Below are 14,269 nucleotides of genomic sequence, written 5' to 3' on the forward strand. Positions count from 1 at the left end.
TCACGACCTGTCGCCTCCGCTAGAGGAGCGGAGCGTGGATCCTAAGCATCGGGAGGAGGGGGTCGGGGGCGTCGCTTTGGTTGCCGACGGAGGGGGTCAGGCGCGTCACATCGGCCGCCGACGGAGGAGCTCGGAGGTGGGGGAGGCGGGGTGCTGGATCTTTGTCGATGCCGCCTGTCGCACTTCTCTCTTTCTTGAGTCTGGCTTCTCTCCCCGACCTATGTGGTCCCGGCTTCTTTCCTCGTGGGAACGGCGTGGGTCGGGGCAGGGTTACCCCCGATCTGATCCAACCAAATGTCTATCTCCCTAGGCCAACCCAACTCGTGGTTCTTCAGACTCGGAGAAATAGCGGGGATCCACCCGGGATCCTCCCTTGCAACCAAACAAAGTCCAAAAGAGCAATAAAGCCTTGAGATATGCAATAACCACACATAGCAAGGGCTATAATTGCAAGTTATCCATGAACAAGGGCATGATTGAGAATCAGAGAAGGAAAATAGCATACGGTGGTTCCTATAACGAAGGGGCACAATGGTAATCTTGTTCCCGCAACAGTACAATGGAAGCGATCGATGATCCGCAGCCCCTCCCTCCCTGCCCCCGTGTTCTATAACTCCACGGAATCGCGCTCCACCGCCGGCCGGACACCTCGCGCCGCCGCCGCCGCCTGAGTGCGATCCATGGACGCCGAGGCCGGCGCCGCCGCCGCCCAGCAGCTTCCGGTACGCCCCTCCCTCTCATCTCCCCCGCTCTCAACATTTCTCTCCGCATTGCTCGTTGGCGCTGATTGGACCCGACGCGGACCGGGAGGAGCCCTAAATCAGGGCGCGCTCCCGGTTTCTCCCGCGCCTGGAATGGTTCCGGCGGTCTGATGCGGAGGTCCGGCGGGGGATCAGGGATTCCGCGGCTCCTACGGGAGATCTTATGTCTCCGGTCATCCATCCATCCATCCATTTCGATTTAATTTTTCCCGGGGTTCGATTGGAATGGGTTCGCTGCAGCTAGCGTTTTCTTCTTTGTTTTAATCTTTCTCGACTAGATTTGGGTTTGGCATTTTTGTTTTTGTGGTGGAATGGTATGGGTTAGTGTTCGCCACCTTTTGCCGAAGCAAATTACTTTGGGTAAGATTTGATTCTACAAGTGAGGAATGGCATTTCTGTGACGAAACAAATGCCTCTGTGGGTTAACAATCACTTTGTAATCATAGTGAGGGTCTGATTGCCATCAGTATAAAAGAATGATTAAAAATACAGAGAAGTGCCAGTTTCCGTATCTTCAGGTAGGACATTTAATCTTTTCAAGTTCCAGATGATAGAAAAGAAGAGTTATGATCTCGCATATTGTAGTTATCCAGCATAACTCGTCTGAATATACTCTGCCACAAAATGATTTTTTAACTGCTCTGTCATGGATTTTCATTTTCAGTGGAGGCAGCACTACAGGAATCTACTACTGCTAGCATACCAGAGCTTCGGTGTTGTTTATGGGGACCTAAGCACATCACCTCTGTATGTGTATAAAAGTACATTCTCAGGAAGGCTCCGGCAGTACCAAGATGAACAGACAGTATATGGTGTACTTTCCCTGATATTTTGGACCTTCACACTGGTTCCTTTGCTCAAGTATGTCATTATCGTATTGAGCGCTGATGACAATGGCGAAGGTACACTATAATTCCTTTGTAAGAAGTTGTTTCTCTTTTATGCCTGTCATCGTGAAGTTCATATTGTTGTAGCTGGTTGGCAAATTTCTATAAACATGCTCACATGGAGATCATAATAAATCACCTTATGAACAAAAAATATTTAATCCATGTACACTTTTGTAGGTGGGCCATTTGCTCTGTATTCGCTCCTCTGCAGGCATGCAAAGCTTAGCTTGATTCCGAATCAACAAGCAGCGGATGAGGAGTTATCTACATACTACAGAGATGGGTTCGCAGCTCAGCATGAATCTTCACCCTGGCTAAGAAGGTTTCTAGAGAAGCACAAAATTGTCAAAACTGGACTTCTTGTTGTAGTTCTGTGTGCTGCTAGCATGGTGATCGGTGATGGTGTCCTTACTCCGGCAATCTCAGGTGGATACTACCATCATTTGTTGGTTACCTTCCATGTCGATGCATGATTCTGGTTATTAACCTCTGTGTGTGCTTAGCGTGTGTTTTTCTGCTCCTTTCCTTGCAGTCCTGTCATCTATGTCTGGGCTGCAAGTTCGAGCTACTGGTTTACAGGAACGTAAGTACAACTCGTCTCTTTGAAATGTGAACTCGTAAGGCACAGTATTTAAACACATGTGCTTGTGTGGAGTATTATGAGATACGGTACATGCACTTCCTTTGGTTATATTTCTGTATTACTACATATTTTGTCATTTGGTTGCACTTGATGTGCTACCCATAGCACATCATGTCTACAGCACGATGCACTGTATGGTGGAAAATTTAAGGTCTACTGTATTGCTATGTGCTGTGAGCATGTGGCTGTCTCTTCAAATATACATTGTACATATATCTTTAGTTTTCAAATACTAGTCTGTGTATTTCAAAAACATTTTGTGTAATATATCTGGACATTAGATTCTGTTATTGCATAGTCAGATTATGCATCCTTATTTTCCAAACACTTCGTGGGAACTTTGGGCTTATTATATTCTTAGGCTTAACTGCTATAATCGCAATTTATTTCTATACAGGTTCTGTGGTGCTTCTTTCATGCATTGTATTGGTTGGTTTATTTTCCTTGCAACACCGAGGTACTCAGAAGGTAGCATTCATGTTCGCACCAATTGTAATCATCTGGCTCTTTTGCATTGGTGGAATTGGATTGTACAACATAGTTCATTGGAACCCAAACATATACCAAGCAATCTCTCCATATTATATTGTTAAGTTCTTTAGGACAACCGGTACAGATGGCTGGATTGCTCTAGGAGGAATACTACTTTCTATGACAGGTTAGTGACTGTCAACATATACAAGGGGTAAAATTGTGCTTCGCTTGTAACAATTTATGTTTCCTTTCCCCTTACAGGCAGTGAAGCTATGTTTGCCGACCTCGGCCATTTTACAAGTGCATCTGTCAGGGTAAGTTGAACTAGTGATGATCTTCTATCTGTTAATTTCTGCAGTGAAAACTTCCCACTGGATGTATAGATCCTTTTATGTTTATAATTATATTTGGGTGTGGTGCTGTGTGACAAAGCATCCATGAAGAAATAACTTTGGGAAAATATTTTTGCCAAATGCTTTAAGCTTAAAAGCAGCAGAAAAGTTCGTAATACCAAACAGCCTTTCTGTGAAAAGAGATTGATTTAACCTGCATATTTTAAAGAATGGATGACATTTCCCAAAGAACCTAGTTAAGTTCTTTGTTGTGTACCAAATTGTTGCTTTTGTGATGCTCTATTCGATTCCATGACGTTAAAGCATTGAAACCGCCTGGATAATACTAATGCCTCTCTTATTATACTCATAATTTACAATTTCTATTTGCTTAAACTATACCTGCCCTTCTGGCACACTTTGCTATTGAACCTGTATCTTTTTGGATACATGACCTGGGTTTCTCCTTGTTGCAGCTAGCTTTTATTACCATCATATATCCATGTCTTATATTGCAATATATGGGCCAAGCAGCATTTTTATCAAAGAACATGTTTCACACGCGCACAAGTTTTTATGACTCCATCCCAGGTTTTTGAACTTGTCTCTCACTCATCACCCTCACCTCCGCTCCTTCCTCTTTCCAATGTTATTAAAGTTTCAGTTGTCATCCAGGACCTGTATTTTGGCCTGTATTTGTGGTGGCCACTCTTGCTGCAGTTGTTGGAAGCCAGGCTGTCATTTCAGCAACATTCTCTATTGTAAAGCAATGCCATGCTTTGGGATGTTTCCCACGTGTGAAGATTGTTCACACATCGAGGTGGATCCATGGGCAGATATACATTCCTGAAATAAATTGGATCCTTATGGTGCTATGTGTAGCTGTCACAGTTGCATTCGGTGATACAACCCTTATCGGAAATGCCTATGGTAAGCTTGTAATAACAATTGACGAGATTAAGATCTTTCTTGCACATAGACCTTTTGATTTTTCCAGCATTCTCATTTACTGATAGTCTAACCATTGTCCATGGTTTATAATTTCAGGTATTGCTTGCATGACTGTTATGCTTGTTACAACATTCTTGATGTCATTTATCGTCATCTTTGTTTGGCAAAAGAACATAATATTTGCCTTGTTGTTTCTATTATTCTTCGGATCCATTGAAACCGTGTATCTTTCCTCATCCCTCATGAAGGTTCATCAGGGAGGATGGGTGCCTCTTGTGCTTGCTTTCATATTCATGTCTGTCATGTTTGTTTGGCACTATGGAACAAAGAAGAAGTACCAGTTTGATCTTCAGAACAAAGTGTCAATGAGATCAATCCTGTCTCTAGGTCCAAACCTCGGCATAGTTCGGGTTCCGGGAATTGGACTGATTTACACAGAACTGGTGACTGGTGTGCCTGCCATCTTCACACATTTTGTCACTAATCTCCCTGCCTTTCATGAAGTCCTAGTGTTTCTTTGTGTTAAGTCAGTTCCAGTGCCGTATGTTCAACCAGATGAGCGATACCTTGTTGGTAGGATTGGACCTAAAGCGTATCGGATGTACCGTTGCATTGTCAGGTACGGTTACAAGGATGTGCAGAGAGATGATGAAAATTTTGAGAACATGTTAGTTATGAGCATTGCAAGGTTCATTATGATGGAAGCTGAGGATGTCTCGTCTTCAGCAAGTTATGATATTGCTAACGAGGGAAGAATGGCTGTGATAAGAACCACCGACGATGCTGGCACCCCACTGGGCATGAGAGATCTGGGTGGCCTAGCTGAGTCCATTTCTACCACGAGGAGCAGCAAATCCGAGAGCCTTCGAAGCTTGCAGTCCTCTTATGAGCAGGAATCACCGAGTGCAGGCCGGAGGCGCCGTGTTCGCTTCGAGCTGCCAAATGAGGACGCCATGGATCAGCAGGTGAAAGATGAGTTATTGGCACTCGTGGAGGCGAAACACGCAGGGGCTGCGTATATCATGGGCCATTCTTACATCAAAGCTAGGAGGAGCTCCAATTTCGTGAAGAAGTTTGCGATCGATGTTGCCTACTCTTTCCTCCGGAAGAACTGCAGAGGCCCATCAGTCTCACTGCATATCCCTCATATTAGTCTGATAGAAGTTGGTATGATCTACTATGTGTAGCCTGGTGCTCTTTTGTTCACAATGTGGGCATTCGGTGGCAACAAAGCATGGTGAGTTTGCTAGTCACCGGTTAAAACTGACTACTTTCCTACTCAGATACCATTTGGATAATGCCTTTTTTGGGGGGGGGGGATCCATGTCATTACTAAGATGCTTAATGTTTATGTTCCATCCCAAGGGTCATAAAACATCCTTTATGCCATTGTCATCGCCCTTGGCTAGTTTCATCTGTCATTATTCCCCTTGCTCTTTTAAGTTATATTGGACATAAATTGTACTGTAAGCTTTTGGCTCCCTGGAGCATGTGTTGTTTGGATGAAAAAGGTAGTCTGAAAATATACTTTCTAATGTTAAAACATTGCGAAAAAAGGTCACCTGCTCACCTGCTTCAGTGCTCTATACATGTGTTAATTCTCATGATGAAGTAATATTTCTGTGTTCCTGTGCAAAAAGATAACTAGTTGGAAGTCCAAAAAAGCAACTATTTTGCCCCTAAATTTGTGTTTCCTCTCACGCAGCGCATAAGTACTTTTAGTAAAAATCTGTAGGTATACTATACTAGGTGCTCAAACAATTATATGTCTCACTTTTTTCTAGAATATTTTAGACTTTGTGACTTTTGTTTCTTGTAACTGAGAACATGTGTTCCTGGTGCCCCTTTTCGACTCCTGATTTTGCAGTCAGATGATTGTTGCTTTTGAAAGTATTGTCATTCTGGCACTGTTTCTTCTTTCTTGAACTGAATTGAAGGTGTCTGATTAGAAATATTTTCCTCCCTTTTCCAGTGCTACCTGTGAAGCCCCATTGCTTTATGTCTGGAGTTCAAGCTGCAATCTCTAGGAAGGAATGCTGCACTACATCTAGCTGTCCAAACGGTCTCAGTTTCAGTCTGGTGGAGATGAAGGCGCTGTGCATGTTAATATCACTTGTCAGCCCTAATAAAACGCCATGCTCGTATCAGTGATCGTAGCTTCTTCTTTTTGGTTATTGTCTACTGTTTTACATGTACTTCTTTTTGGAACGATGTGAAGTAGATCGATTTTGTCGCATAAATTTTGCCGCTTTACCCATAACCTGTATAAATTTTGCCGCTTTGCCCGTAAACCTATCTGCGATGAGAAGCCTAGAATGGTGTCATCCAAATTCCAGTGAAACCATTCACCGTACTGTTTTATTTCATCCTTTATTTATAAAGTGTCATGTATACAAAGCAGGCCTCCCTGTGCAAACATATGAAACGCATGCACACAGGTGTGTGACGTACAAGTCTAGCCTTGTATCTTACTGGGAACATCTATATACAACTGCCAACTGAAAGGTCTCAAGAGCTTTGTCGATATGGCACACACATGAACTACATAAGCTCTGCAAACATGTAAACGTCGACACAAACTTGCGGGAAAACAGACTGCTAGTAACATGCAGCAAGGCGGCAGAGCATCAAACAGCTGAACCCGCAGCAGCCACCGTCTTGTTGAGCAGCTCACGGAGCGCGCCAGGAGAGGTCACCGGAGGACTGCACTTGAACTCTTGGCACACATGCGCCACCGCTGGCTTCCCCGATGGGCTGCTCCGTGCCATCTGCGCGATGTTTGCGTTGTTGCTCTCCCAGAATGCCATCTCTTCCATATTGCTGACATCTATCTGGATCACCTGGAGCAATGAAAGATGTATCCTGGTCGGTAAATGTATAACAGGGGTGTTATGTCGAACATATGATACAACCACTTAGTTCATCACTCACGGTTCTGTTTGGATCGTATGACGAGAATGCAGCAGCGACCATGTCTTGAAATTCTGGAGATGCTTTATTCCCCACCAGCACTACCTGCTTCCTTGATGGAACAGTGAGCATGTCTGCTGCGCAGCACATCAGCGGCAATGCTATGCCAAGTTCTTTCAGTCTAGTCTCAAACACCGCCTACAAAACAGCAAATCCATTTGCAAGCATAAGCAGATATCCTGTCAATGTTACTCATCTCATCTCTGATGGGTCTAGGGCAGGAAAGATGACCATGGTGAAGCATAAACCTTATGGAATGAAACCAAACTACTGCTGTAATATAGTGCATACAAATGTAAACTAGATAAGTACATACCAGGAGATGTTCAACATTACGTTTGTAGCCTTCAGATTCTGCAGCATCAAATATACTGGACAACCTGACCATGTTGATCGCTGCCATCGAGTTTCCAGAAGGCTCTGCACCATCATAATCTTCTTTAACACGCAAAAGGACAGAAGGGTCTTCTCCGGGAGTATTGAAATAGCCACCCCCTTGTTTGTCCAAGAACAATTCATCCTGTAAATGTATGTAGTCATGGCAAAGTATTATGCAAGGGACGTGAAATATAACATCGATGCATTTAACAAGTGTGTTTCACTTGCCTGAATGACTTGCAGCTCGACAGCCCACAGAAGCCACTCTATCTTACCACCATATTCATAGAGATCCAGCAAGGCATTGATTAAGAAGGCATAATCATCTAAAAATCCTGGTGCTTTTGCTGGGCCATTTCGATAACTATGATGCAGCCTTTTTGAGCTTGCATCATAGAGTTTTTCCTTTATAAAGTTTGCTGCCTTTTCTGCAACTTGAAGATATTCTACTGGCTGCAAAAAATCCAGAAATATGGGTGGTCAATAAACAAATTTATGACTAGCTACAGTTGGACAGTGAATAAACTTGGTGATGTAAAAGCAGGTGAACGCAAAAATCCAGCACATGGATTCCTCCACTCGCACACGAAGGGGAGATAGCTTTTTAGACCTGATACAAAACAACATAAATGGCTACTGCTGCAGAAGAGGCCCCCATACAACATCATGGTGTTTTCTTTGTCTTTGTCATACACGACATAACATAATAGACAGTTTCATTCTAGCAGTTTTGAACAGATGTATGGGCCTGCATTCCCAGGGATAGGTTTCAACAATGAAGTATGGAGTAGAAAAGTATGACAAAGACTTGAAGAAAGCAGGGATGGATAAAAGCTCCTGCCATATTGATTGGCTGATCATGCACATAGTCACATAACTATAATAACATGAGTTCATGTCAACGACAGAAAATAAAAATGCAATATTCAGAGAATGGAGCACAAAACTTACATCGCATCCTACTACAGGGAAATAAAATTTGGTTCCAGGTGGTCCTGACTTCAAAATTTGTGAAGCTCTTGCAAAGGCAGATATTGCTAATCCATTCCATGAAACAATAACCTAAAACAAATCATATTTAATAGATTATTATGTGACCAGATTAAAAACAAGCTGCTGTCAGCATGTAGACAAGAACCTTGTCGTCCAAATGTGGTCTTGGCCTTTTTGATCGGACATCAAACAACTTCTGTCTGCATTCCCCCAGGATTCCATAATATTCATCAACAGACTTGCCATACTTCGATGCCATCAATGAACCCGGTCTTCTTTCTATTAACACATTTTTACCACTGAACTCGTTGTGAGGATCACTCATCCCCGAAAGGTCACAGTTGCCAGACGATTTAACATAGTAGTGGCTCTTGAACAGCTCCGCGTTCTCCCCAAGTGTGTCTTCGATCTATGTGACAAATATTAGACAGCTTGAGCATGCAATATACCAGAAGTTGAGGCCAATGAATAAATCAACAAATCTAAAATATATAGCTGCCTGGGATCCTGGTCTTTGCTTCAGTGGCAGGAGCATATGGTGGCTGGTAGCAAGAAGTTGGGCACGTTACAGCCTTATAGGGGATCTATCACCAAATATGGTTGACAGTTTAGCGATAGGCTTTGTACTGACTAAGTTTTTAGTGACTTGACAGCCTGCTGATTTTAGTTTATTCAAACTTTTGTGACCTTCTAATAAATTGAGTTGTGTGCATCTTCAGGTGCAGAGTCTGTGTGAGTTATTCTTCTATTTTGAATAAAATGTAGTAGAACTATTCAATAAAATTCTGCATAGCACCAAGTAGGTACAAAGTACCAACTACATGAGAACAACTTACATAAAATTATTGATTATTAGGAGGTAGGCATCAGACTAGCAAGTCTTTAGAGCCGGTATGTATAAGACTAGGCAATGGCTACAGAGTCCAGTCGCTAATGGTATGACTTGAGTCCTATTTGTAAGTACATTTATTGTGGAACAAGAGCAGAGGAGACTATAATTGTCTTTTCAACTTGGATTATCATCTAGCTGAAGTGCAAGCCTGTGTAAAGAGCTCCAATATGTATAAAGTTTCTTCAAGAAACCAGCAAGAGTGTATAAAGTGGCTACGATGTAAACTCAAAGTCAACAGCAGGCGGACTTACATGATGGTTGATGGTATGCGACAGTTCGAACTTAAAGGCCATTTCATAAGGAGCGGGCAGGGGTATGCATTAAATCGGCGAATAAATAGAAAAGGCTTACATATGCACTACTAAGTATGTACCTCTTGACTTGTCCACACATAGAAAGAACCCTCTTTTTTTCTTGGAGCACCTTCATATTCTGCACTATCAGCATCTTCTGCTGAGAAAATTTCACCATCTTCTCCAATCATGTCTCTCCTCAAGTAATCAAGTATATCACGTGCAACTGAAGAATAATACTCATCTCCTGTGATAACATATGTATCCAAGTATACATTGGCTATCTGTCCCTGGTCGTACAGCATCTTCTCAAAATGTGGAACTGCACAGAGAGAAAATATGAGAGATGAATTCTGCAAATACATGAAAAGAAAATGTCTCCTTGAGATTAAAGTGAACTTACCATGCCAGCACTCGTCCACACTATATCTATGAAAACCACCTCCAACATGGTCATGAACTCCACCTCTAGCCATACATTGCAGTGTATGAGTTACCATCTTCATTATGTTTTGAGCTTCACTCTCCTGCCTAGCTTCCATGTGTTTCCGGAATTTATAGAGCATTATGCAATCTTCAACAGGTCTTGGAAACTTGGGAGCAGAGCCAAATCCACCAAACTTTGGGTCATAACTGCTTGCTAACTGCATGGATATAAGGTGCAGGGCTATTAAGGCAAATAAGCTAGCTAGTTAAGAAAAAATAAGAGCTGAAAAAGGTAGGTGAGATCCTGATAGGCTATGACAAGCTAGTGGCGCTGAGTTAAGGATGTTAGAGTGCCCTAATAAGACATGGAATAAATCAGGAACCAGGATACGCCATCCAGGAAAAATGCAGTTTAGCTACTGCACTGTTGTTAACTCAATCGAGCAATTAGTTCACTCACTCAGTCTCGCCAGCTGTTTGTGTAGAAGTTCATAGTAGTAGCATACAGAAAAATAAAGTTGGAGTACTTCTCAAACCTTTTCAACACATTGATCTACATAAAGAACAGCCACATCATTTGGCACATCTTGAGAGCTAGCCTTGGCAGATAATGCATCTCTAAGTTGCTCAATGACCACCTTTCCTGACTTCTCAAGCGCATCACGTTTAGTATCCCAGGCTTCCTTGACCTTTCTGAAGAGAAGTTATGAACAAAACTGTCGTATCATGTATGAGCAATCAACTTCAGAAATGAGGTATTTGAGCTGATACCTTAAAATAGTCTTGAACCCAGGTCTTCCATACTTATCATCTGGTGGAAAGTATGTACCGCCCATCAAAGGTTTTAAGTTGGGTGATAAAAAGACGGTCAAAGGCCAACCACCACCGCCGTACAGCGCTGACACATATGTCATATAAACCTAAAGAATGTGACAGTGTCATAAATCAAGAACTGGTGCAAGTCAAAACCTCTCAAAAGTGTGACAATAGAAAAACAGGGAAATAAAGCCTGCCATCCACAAGAAACAGCATTTTTCTTTTACATTTGATCACTAGAAAACAGAATACCTTGTCAACATCTGGCCGCTCTTCACGATCCACCTGTCAAAACTAATAATCAGAAAGAAGAATTGCAGTTACATTGCATTTGCATAACTTCCACACACCGGAAGACATGTAATGAGTGGGAAGTAAAACAATTAGCAACTAGTGCTTATAAACACGACACTACCTTGATGCTAACAAACCAATCATTTAGAATCTTAGCAACTTCTTCATTCTCAAAAGACTCCACCTCCATTACATGGCACCTTTAACATTCAGCCAATAATAAAAACTGCGGTTAACATCTTTATGCTGTGCAAATAAATCACGATAAGATGAAGAACGACAACTCACCAATGGCATGTACTATAGCCAACTTCACGGACACATCCACATTTCCCATGCAGCAAAAGAAGGATGTTAAGATAGAACGGAAGGACTAACTAAATTTGTATTACGCAAGTCACAAGTAGGTTTGTTTTGCTAAAATGAAGCAGATGAATTTGAATGAATCTAGCTTTAGTTTGAACCTGGCAACACCCATCCACTACACAACTATTTATTAAAAAAATTACAGAGCCGGATTGGCAGCCATTCCTCTGCCCCGAACTATAGCACCACCAGTTGGTAATTTATCTAACACAATTGTTCATGAAAATACCACATCAAGGAATCAGTCCACTACGCAACGGTATCATAATTGCCCCATAATCCAATCGATCATAGCGGTATTAAATGAAGCACTAGAGTATACTTGTATTTCGGACAGTGCATTACTTGACAGAAAGATGGGGATATCCAATTTGCGAGCCTTCTCGAAAGCCTCATCTCCCCAAGGATACCAGTCAACCTGCATATGGAATCAGTAAGTATGCCAGTTCAATAATGGTACCTATAATCCACAGACAATCCAAAAGCCAGTGGAGAGCCAAAGGCAAAGCAAACATTTGTCACGGCTAGCTGTTCCAGAAGGATCTGAATTTTCAGGATAAATAAACTCGTAAACATAGCTCGACCACGTGTTCAGCTAAGCGCTCCTCAGTCACTCGCGCCCAAAAATACAGTAAGTGCTCCCCGAATCAGGCGAACGCGAGGGAGCACGCGCGCGACCGCAAGGTGCTCGGCGGAATCCCCCCGCGGGGGAGGGGGAGGAGAACCGCGGCGCGAGCAGACGGAAGCAGAGCCTCCGTGGGGTGGGGTGGGGTGGGATGGAGTGGAGGGGTCGCTCACCGGGTTGTGCGCGTGCTGCAGCAGGTAGGGGCTGTGCTCGGCGGCGAGGCGGTTCGGCTTCCGGCCGCCGCCGGGCGCGGCGGAGGAGGAGGACGACGACATGGCGGCGGCGGCGACGAAGCGGAGGGGCGAGGAGCAGGAGCTGGGGCGGTGGCGGAGGCGGAGGAGACGCGTGGAGAGCATGGGAGGGGGGCGGAGGGGCGGGGGGAGGAGGCAGGATATGACCCGGGCGAGAGCGGCGGGCGGCGCCATGCGTCCCCTGCTTAGCGGCGACACGTCCATGCCCCACAGCGGCAGAGGCAGGTCGGCCTGCCAAGGTCTCACTGCGCTCTGGGCCCACCACCGCTCGTCAAAACGATGGTGCTGCTACATCGCGAGAGCTATGCCTCGCCTACTGCGAGTGCTAAGTTTTTTTCATTTAAGGAATCTCGCCAACTTTAGTCATTCAAGAAATGTTCAAAGGTACTCCATGTGGATTTTCAAACTAAACATGCCTACCTATGACTAATTTACGAGCTATTTTGGTGAGACTGTGAGCTTCAAAAATGAAGTTCGTACCCTCATGAATAAAAAATACACAACTCAAAAAATTTCATGCTCTCTACTATCTCTTTGACTATTGCTCCAGGAGGGCCACCAGTACCCTGTCTATTGTGAGGCTCCGATTTTGGAATCTGCCTGTCAATTTTGACTTGGTCTTCCATGTGAAGGGTGTCGATGCTGGGTGGGCTCGTTTTGTAAGTGGTTGTGTGTTGTGGGTCATGGGTCTTGATGGCGAAAGGCACGTTTCTTCGTTGGGTCAAAGTATGAGGCGGCTTGGGGTTGTTTCTCGGCTCTCTTATTGAACATACAAAGGAGGAAGAAGGGGGTGTTAGGCAGGCTCGCGTCGTCCACGTGTCGTTATGAATAGTGCACAGCAAACGCATCGAGCGAGAAAAAGATTAGGATTGGGGCCTCTCTCTCCCGTGAAAATATCTTCTCTTTCCCTCATTCCACTACTCTTTTCCGTGCCGCCGCCACCCCCTCCTTCTCGGCCGCAGCCTCCTCTCCTCCGCCTCCACCACCTCCTCCTCCACTGCCTCTCCTCCGCCCGTGTCTCCTCACCCCCTCCCTCTGCCTCTGTGCTCAAATTCTCTTTCCCTCATCCCGCTACTCTTTTCCGTCCCGCCGCCACCCCCTCCTTCTCGGCCGCAGCCTCCTCTCCTCCGCCTCCACCACCTCCTCCTCCCCTGCCTCTCCTCCGCCCGTGTCTCCTCACCCCCTCCCTCTGCCTCTGTGCTCAAATTCTCTTTCCCTCATCCCGCTACTCTTTTCCGTCCCGCCGCCACCCCCTCCTTCTCGGTCGCAGCCTCCACCACCTCCTCCTCCCCTGCCTCTCCTCCGCCCGTGTCTCCTCACCCCCTCCCTCTGCCTCTGTGCTCAAAAGGAGGAGCCGGGGTCGCTGCCGCTGCGCCTCTACATCGTCTTCACACGCCGTCGTCCTCGCCATTCTGCTGGTGGAGAACTCCCCCATGATGGCATCCATCGGATCTCGCCGGCCCAGATCCACACGCCTCCTCCTTCCTCGGCAGCTCGTGGAGCCTCATGATGCGTCAACGACGCGTGAATGCACTCGGCCGTGCTTCCCGCCGCTCCCAGTCACCGGGCGCCGTCCCGCCGACACGGCCCACCGCATGCTGCCACCAGCGTCTTCTTCATGACGGTAGAGGCGCAGCTTGGGCCCGGGGACCCTGCCGGCGTGGGTGCGCCGGCACCGGCTTCGTCTCCATGGTATTCTCTCTTCTCCAATCCCCTCTTTCAGTTCTCTCTCCTTCTCTTTCTTATGTACTATCTCCTTGATAAACAGAGAGGGCCGAATCAGGACGGATCCAAGCTGCCGACGTCTTTGCTGCCATGGACGAGCCCTCACCCAGCGACCAAGGAAGGCAGGAGAAATCCCTCCTCCTTGCGTTGTTGCATCACTGCATCCCCACGGTAGTCCAGGAGGAGCTC

At 45.1% G+C, this 14,269-nt stretch overlaps 2 protein-coding genes across 2 annotated transcripts; one reads left to right on the forward strand and one right to left on the reverse strand.

The window, feature by feature from the left end:
• Positions 1–557: 557 nt before the first annotated feature.
• On the forward strand, positions 558–6,410 carry LOC125545909 (putative potassium transporter 2). Its single transcript, XM_048709966.2, has 10 exons — positions 558–722; positions 1,426–1,663; positions 1,829–2,077; positions 2,184–2,234; positions 2,692–2,952; positions 3,030–3,082; positions 3,577–3,691; positions 3,776–4,030; positions 4,148–5,288; positions 6,024–6,410. The coding sequence occupies exons 1-9, from the start codon at positions 681–683 to the stop codon at positions 5,236–5,238; spliced, it is 2,355 nt and encodes a 784-aa protein (XP_048565923.2). The 5' UTR covers positions 558–680; the 3' UTR covers positions 5,239–5,288; positions 6,024–6,410.
• Positions 6,373–12,600, reverse strand: LOC125545908 (catalytics). The gene is made up of 15 exons (XM_048709965.2): positions 12,278–12,600; positions 11,825–11,897; positions 11,402–11,423; positions 11,235–11,313; positions 11,072–11,104; positions 10,775–10,923; positions 10,540–10,696; positions 9,981–10,221; positions 9,658–9,899; positions 8,538–8,801; positions 8,351–8,461; positions 7,628–7,852; positions 7,338–7,541; positions 6,983–7,159; positions 6,373–6,891 (listed from the first exon to the last, which is right to left on the reverse strand). The coding sequence occupies exons 1-15, from the start codon at positions 12,557–12,559 to the stop codon at positions 6,679–6,681; spliced, it is 2,472 nt and encodes an 823-aa protein (XP_048565922.1). The 5' UTR covers positions 12,560–12,600; the 3' UTR covers positions 6,373–6,678.
• Positions 12,601–14,269: the final 1,669 nt, after the last annotated feature.

The sequence above is a fragment of the Triticum urartu genome, chromosome 3A (assembly GCF_056163025.1).
Source record: "Triticum urartu cultivar PI428250 chromosome 3A, HENAU_Tu73, whole genome shotgun sequence".
Classification (NCBI taxonomy): Eukaryota; Viridiplantae; Streptophyta; class Magnoliopsida; order Poales; family Poaceae; genus Triticum; species Triticum urartu.